The 7,171-nt window shown below is 34.0% G+C and overlaps 1 protein-coding gene across 1 annotated transcript; it reads right to left on the bottom strand.

Annotated features, from left to right (window-relative positions):
• Window positions 1-4,639: 4,639 nt before the first annotated feature.
• On the bottom strand, window positions 4,640-7,103 carry LOC107599551 (apolipoprotein Eb-like). The gene is made up of 4 exons (XM_016291188.1): window positions 7,030-7,103; window positions 6,661-6,811; window positions 6,228-6,515; window positions 4,640-5,018 (listed from the first exon to the last, which is right to left on the bottom strand). The coding sequence occupies exons 1-4, from the start codon at window positions 7,070-7,072 to the stop codon at window positions 4,691-4,693; spliced, it is 810 nt and encodes a 269-aa protein (XP_016146674.1). The 5' UTR covers window positions 7,073-7,103; the 3' UTR covers window positions 4,640-4,690.
• Between the last annotated feature and the right edge of the window lie 68 nt (window positions 7,104-7,171).

The following is a 7,171-nucleotide window of genomic DNA, read 5'->3' as shown; positions in this document are numbered from 1 at the left end:
GCATGAAATACAATCGCTGCAGCCCTTTCTTGTAAACAGCTGCTGTATTTACATCCCATGTCAGTTTTTTATCAATGATTGTCCCTAGATATTTATATTCATTTACAACTTCAATGCCCTCACCATTAACAATTATTTGTTGATGAATGCCTCTTTTTGTTCTGAAGTCGAAAATCATTTCTTTAGTTTTCCTGATATTTAACTTAAGGAAACTAGATTGACACCCATCAACAAACTTATCCACACCTCTACGATACTCCACTTCATCTTCAGTGATCAAACCAACAATTGCCATATCGTCTGCATATTTGACATTAAAAACATCAGATGAAAAACCTCTACATTCATTTGTATAAAGTGTAAATAACACTGGGGAGATAATACTTCCCTGTGGGGACCCTGTGTTGGTAAAAATAGAGGAAGAGAAAGCAGAGTTCACCCTAACACACTGTAATCTATCAGTCAAAAAAGACTCAACCCATCTAATGAGTCTGCTATTCACACCCAGCTTAAACAATCTTTCCATTAGAATATGTGGTCGTATAGTATTAAATGCAGATGAGAAATCTATAAATATAACACGGGCATATCGCTTTGGTTGATCAAGATGACAGAAGAGTCTTTGTAGCATATACAAGAGGGCATCTTCTGCACTCCCTGCCATGCCTGCCTTAAATTATAATCTCTCAATTTTTTGCTTGTAATTATGTTTACACCTACTAATTATTTGCCTAATTTCTTTTTGCATTACTTTAACCTGTGCTCTATCGCCTGTCTGAAAAGCTTGCTTTTTCTTCAATGCTGCTTTTAATTCCCCATTTATCCATGGCTTGTCATTTGGATACCTTTTAATACATTTAGTTTTAATGACATTAGCCACACAAAAATGTATATAATCTGTCACCACATTATTTAGCTCATTTAAGTCCTCACTAGTATCTATAAAGACATGCCATGCTGTACAATCAAAACATCCTCTAAGACAGTCCACAGATTCCTCATTCCATATCTGGATGGTTCTCAGCTCAGGCTTGCTGGTTTTAAGCCGCTGTTTATAAAGAGGAACCAGATGTATCACATTGTGGTCTGAATCACCCAAGGGTGGTTTTGAGTACCCCTTATACGCATTCTTAATATTTCCAAAACACAAATCAAGTACCCTTTCTCCCCTAGTCGGACAAGAAATGTACTGATTAAAATGAGGCAGCCCAGTCGTCATCTGCTCGATGAACACTATAAAGCAGTTCGCGTAGGCCAATTTTGGAAATTAGGGAAAATTATCGTCAAGCCGCTGGGAGAAAACTGGGCTCGGGATCTTATTACGGTGTTGTAGGGGGAGTACATAAAAGTTAAATATTGTTATATTATAGAATTGGAACCGCCCACAAAATATATCGTAATGTCTTATATGGGTCAATGACAAATATTGATGTAAAATAAAAAGGAGAAATGTAGTTCTAACGTTCTAAATTGTTAGAATTTAGATTTTAAATTGAAAATGTTCCTTATTTTATTACATTTTATTGAATGTCTGACGGTGTTGACAAAAGGTGGGGACGCAACTTTAAACTATTTTATGAAACATGCATGTGTCATTAAAAAAAACAACCTTGCTTTGATAGGAGATATTATTAAGTGTTGCTTTTGATAAAACAAGCTATTTTTTCATCATTAAATTTTTTATTTTTTTTATCCATTTTATTGCATATGAATGATTGAACCCTTCTCTGTGGACACACTGTTTTAGATGTAGTGAGAGGACATTCAGAAACAGATTTGGTATAATAATGAGAAAATGAAATTGAAGATGATAATTGTGTTAAATACATTCTATTATTAATCCCACATGACATTTAAAATTGAAAATATTTTTATTTTTTAAAGCTAATAGCAGTTACCCTTGCTGGACCTGTTTTGTCCCACGTCTCAAGAATGACTGTTATGCTGGTTTGACAAACGTTATAGAGTGTTATTTTGTACTAGTATCTTAAAACAAAGCACAGTTGATTTTCAAGAATAATAATAAAAAAGTGCTACTTCTCATGCTAACATTTTTCCCCCCAAAAAATTCCAAACCTTTTTTTTTATCCAGACAGTACAGACTTTTACATGACCTATACATTTTTGACCTATTCCACAGAAATCTGAAAATGACTTTAATTCAGAAATTAAAACATGTTAATCATGTAATTTCTTATGCAATTCAGACAAAAATAAGTGATGTCATTGACCCGTAAACATGTTATACACAGACAGTTTATTTTAACAGGATATTTATTCTCATTGGTACTTGCTGGTTTTATTGAACATTATATTATATAGCTTACATTTGTAGTTACATCCACGTAAGGTGAATTCAGGTAAAGAGGGCCATTTAAGTTTGATTGTACTGTGCTCAATGGATTTACACTTTCAGAGCATAACAGAGAGAGAGATCGAGAGAGCGTCATATCAAAGTGGAGTCAGCTGTCTTAACCGTGGCTTGTGTACTGCAAACACATACCAGCTTCATCACTGTCTGTCACGCGACTCTGTTCCCCTTTCGGGCTTGAACTGATGGTAAAACTAATGACATTATTTACTGTCTTTACATTTATTTTGAAAGCTGAAGCTCGCGATTATGGTAAGGAGCGTGATATTTCCGACGAGTGCTTGCGGTGTTCGGCCAATCACAATGCACTGGGTCAGTTGGCCAATCAGAGCAGACTGCGCTTGTCGGAAGGAGGGACTTTGTAGAAAACAAAGCGTTTGAGAGAGGCGGGGCATAGAGGACCTACAATAATGTACAGTATTTGAAAAAGAATGTGTTTTTTGAACATTAAAGCATGTCAACATATTCTGTTACACCAAATACACAAAATAATGATCTTTAAAAAAGCATCATATGACCCCTTTAAAGGAGGACTGCCTTATGGTGAAATATAGAAAACCCTTCGGCATAAGATTTTCCTTTCTGAATTATAAGGTTGTAACAAATGTAAAAATAGGTGCAACCAAAAATCAAAAAACATATGAGCTGAACAAAGGTGCAACACTCACTCTTCAAAGTTCAAGCTTTATTAATAAAACAACATGACGTTTCAGCTGTCCATGAAGCTGTCCATGAAGGCCAGGCCGAAACGTCATGTTGTTTTATTAATAAAGCTTGAACTTTGAAGAGTGAGTGTTGCACCTTTGTTCAGCTCATATGAATTATAAGGATGCTCACTAAATTGAAACAAATATTATTGGGACAGATCCTGCTTTATTTGTTACTACAGTTAACGAAATAAAATGCAAAAAAAATAATATTTTTTAAATATTTTAGTTTTCTTGATAAATATTGCAGGCCCATTTGGCTGAATATGTTAGATAAAGTGGGCCAGTGGGATTCAGGTAAAGTGGGTCTTCAAAGTTCAAGCTTTATTAATAAAACAACATGATGTTTCAGCTGTCCATGAAGGCCTTGGACGGTTGAAACGTCATGTTGTTTTATTAATAAAGCTTGAACTTTGAAGAGTGAGTGTTGCACCTTTGTTCAGCTCATATGAATTATAAGGATGCTCACTAAATTGAAACAAATATTATTGGGACAGATCCTGCTTTATTTGTTACTACAGTTAACGAAATAAAATGCAAAAAAAATAATATTTTTTAAATATTTTAGTTTTCTTGATAAATATTGCAGGCCCATTTGGCTGAATATGTTAGATAAAGTGGGCCAGTGGGATTCAGGTAAAGTGGGCTAACCTTTAACCTTCAGTAATTATACTCAAATGCATTAAATAAATTGACATTCTCTGGTTATTTTGTAGTATTTTGTAATTTACTTTTTTAGAAAACAGAAATGAGACTGCAGTCAGGAAATTCTAGTCAGAGATGGAAGAAAGGAAAGAGAAACTAGAAAGGAAGTCAAGGCATGAAGGTAAATCTGTGGAGTGAAGAAATGCTGAGAGGAGCAAAATGTAGATGCAGAATATAAAGCTTAAAATATGAACACAAAGTTCATTTAAAGTGTTTAGAGAACATAGAAAAAAATGTTTTATATATGGTTACTATTTTAAATGATGCTCTTAAATTTGTTTTGCCTATTTGTTGTTGCTTGTGTTATAGTCACATTTTTTTATATATTGTAGATTTTCTTTTTTTAATCAATATTCAGATTTCTGAATATTCTGATATTCAGATTTCATAACATTTAAGGTCAACACAACATGTTCTTTCAGTTGTTTGGAATTTCACACATGAATTGAGACAAGGATTTGTACATGATTTGTTTTACTCATAACCTATAGGTTATACAATTTTTGGTTTGTTAAATATGTTTGTCTGATAATATGTGTTAATATATCATGTGTTTTTAATTAAGATGCAGAATCATTTTTGATAAATAAGGAATGGCCCACTTGACCTGAAAATACATTTGTCTGGAGTGCATGATCTCAAAATGTTTATTGGTATATAGCTTGCAAATAACACTTTATATGAACTGTATTTAACTTGAACTATTATAGCTGGACCTTAAAGTTAACAAGAGAAATAAAGAAAAAAAACATCTAGGTATCTTAATTTACACGTTTTACAAAGAGTGGCCCACTTTACCTGAATTCACCGTAGTACTAATGGTATATTTCACTCATTACTTTTACATTTCCAATACCTTCATTTCTGTAAGCAGAGTTTAGTGAAAACGTTAATCCTCTAATTTATATTACAAGCCCTCCATGACTGTCTCCAGTTGCTTCTGGACCTGAGACACATAGGGCTCAAACCAATTTTGTATCTTCTCTGCCTTTTCCTGAATTGTGTTACGCATATTCTCTGTGCTCTTCTCAACTTTTTCTTTGAGGTCCTGCATTTGTGATTCCATGATTCCAGTTATTCCTTCACCCTGGCTTCTTAGTAGATCTGCCAGAGTTGTCAGCTTCTCTTCAGCACGCTGATGCACTGATGCACTGAAAGGTTCGAGACGATCCTTCACATCCTCCATACTCTGAGCAGTACGAGAGCGAACCTCCTCAAAGTATGTTGTCATTTTCCTTTAGATAAGAGAAGAGACAAAGAAATTGCTCAAAATTGAATTTTTTATAGATAAGTATTTTACTTGTAACTTTATATATATGCAAGTTACATAAAATATATATTAATAATATAAAATGTACATAATACAAGTTTATTCGATTTTTTATTTTATCTAAAAACACAAAAGTGCGTATCTATGTTATTGATTACAGTTTTGTTAATATATTACAAGATTTTTACATTTTAAACTAAACATATTATCATATCCTATCTTATCCCTGGACCACAAAACCAGTCATAAGGGTACATTTTTCGAAATTGAGATTTATACATCCTCTGAAAGCCTAATACATAAGCTTTCCATTGATGTATGGTTTGTTGGGATAGGACAATATTTGGTTGAGATACAACTATTTGAAGATCTGGAATCTGAGGTTGCAAAAAAAAAAATCAAAATACTGTGAAAATCGCCTTTAAAGTTGTCCAAATTAAGTTCTTAGCAATGCATATTACTAATGAAAAATTAAGTTTTAATATATTTACAATAGGAAATTTACAAAATATCGTCATGGAACATGATCTTTACTTAATATCCAAATGATTTTTGGCATAAAAGAAAAATCAATAATATTGATCCATACAATTTTTTTTTGGCTATTGCTACAAATATACCCCAGCGACTTAAGACTGGTTTTGTGCTCCAGGGTCACATATTTCCCCTCCAACAGTAATAAAAATATCAAAATCAAAATATGAATCTTTTAATTAAAGTAATTAATTTAAATCCTAAACTGTTATTGTCAATAAGGCATTGTCAACACTGATATATAGAAAAGCAGTAAGTTATTAAGTTTTCTATCTACACAGCCATTCAAAAGTTTGGGGTTGGTAATATTTTTTAATGTTTTTGAAAGAATTCTCCTATGCTCACCAAGGCTGCATTTACTTGATCAAACACACAATAAATTAGTAACATTGTAAAATATTAATACAATTTAAAATAACTGTTTTAATGCATTTTAAGGCAAATTCATCAGTATTCATATTTATTTTGTCACAAGATCCTTCAGAAATCCTTATAATTTGTTGCTCAAGAAACATTTCTTCTTATCAATGTTTGAAAGGTCAAGAGAACAGCATTTATTTGAAATAGAAATATTTTGTGACTTTTTAAATGTCTTTACTGTCACTTTTGATCAGTTTAATGCATGCACGAGGTCACTCACTTGTTGATCTCTTGGATGTCCTTGTTAAAACGTTTCCTTAGTTTTTTGGCATAGGTGTTGACCCTGTTCTTGACCTCGTCAGCGTTCTGTTCCACAATGGTTCGGAGCTCCTCTGTGTATTCATTGACACGATCCCTAGCATCCTCCATGTGTGTGCGGAGCTTACTGGCCAGCAGCTGCAGATCTTCATTGAATCTCTTGGCAGTCTCCTGCGCATAAGGGCCCAGTTTGGAGTGTAAGTCATCTTTGTACATTTGCAGCTCCATCATGGTGTCACTGATCAGTGTGCTGCAAAGAAATGAATTTCAATATCATAAATCAGCTTTCTTGACTCTGGACTTCAATTTTCGATCAGTCTAGCCTTTTCTGCATCTTTACAGATTCAGTTTCTCAAATACTTGCTTTGCTGCAATGTTTTGTAGCATTTACTCACTCTAATTCTCTGCCGAGCTGGGTGGCTTTGATGTTATCCCTCATCTCCTCAGTCTTTGAGGTCAGCTCGGACACATGGTTCCAGAACTGATCCACTGCCTCTTCCCAGCGGCTTTTTGGCTCATCCTGAAACAGGAAGTTCCCCTGGCAGCCTGCAAAGTCAGAATGGAGCACAAATATATTTTTTAATGTGTCAAATATTTGTTAATGTAGTCCGTTGTTGTAGACACCTCATCTGTACCATCAAGCTCTCAAAGAAAACCATCACAAAATCCATTCAAATGATCTGCAGAGGTAATCCAAGTTCTAAGCATAAGCATAGATATATTTTGAATTTGTTGAAGATTTGCGTTCGTTGGTGATCTCTTACCTGAAATAACAGCGAGAGCAAGGATTACAGCCACAAACTTCATGATTGTTTTTGGACAGTACACCAGACAGATTTTCCAATGTGTTCTGTAATGGGAGTTTGGAAGCAGCTGGCATTTATATGACTTGGATCACAGTCATGT

The sequence above is a fragment of the Sinocyclocheilus grahami genome, unplaced genomic scaffold (genome assembly GCF_001515645.1).
Source record: "Sinocyclocheilus grahami isolate Dianchi unplaced genomic scaffold, SAMN03320097.WGS_v1.1 scaffold268.1, whole genome shotgun sequence".
Taxonomy (NCBI): domain Eukaryota; kingdom Metazoa; phylum Chordata; class Actinopteri; order Cypriniformes; family Cyprinidae; genus Sinocyclocheilus; species Sinocyclocheilus grahami.
This window is presented reverse-complemented; position numbering and strand designations above follow the sequence as displayed.

What these genes read in the sequence shown, in the direction of transcription:
- LOC107599551 (XM_016291188.1), bottom strand. Translation starts at nt 7,072, where the DNA reads ATGAAGTTTGTGGCTGTAATCCTTGCTCTCGCTGTTATTTCAG. An exon ending in TGCTCTCGCTGTTATTTCAG is followed by an intron (nt 6,812 to 7,029) that starts GTAAGAGATCAC and finishes CTGACTTTGCAG; the next exon opens with GCTGCCAGGGGAACTTCCTG. An exon ending in CAGCTCGGCAGAGAATTAGA is followed by an intron (nt 6,516 to 6,660) that starts GTGAGTAAATGC and finishes ATTTCTTTGCAG; the next exon opens with CACACTGATCAGTGACACCA.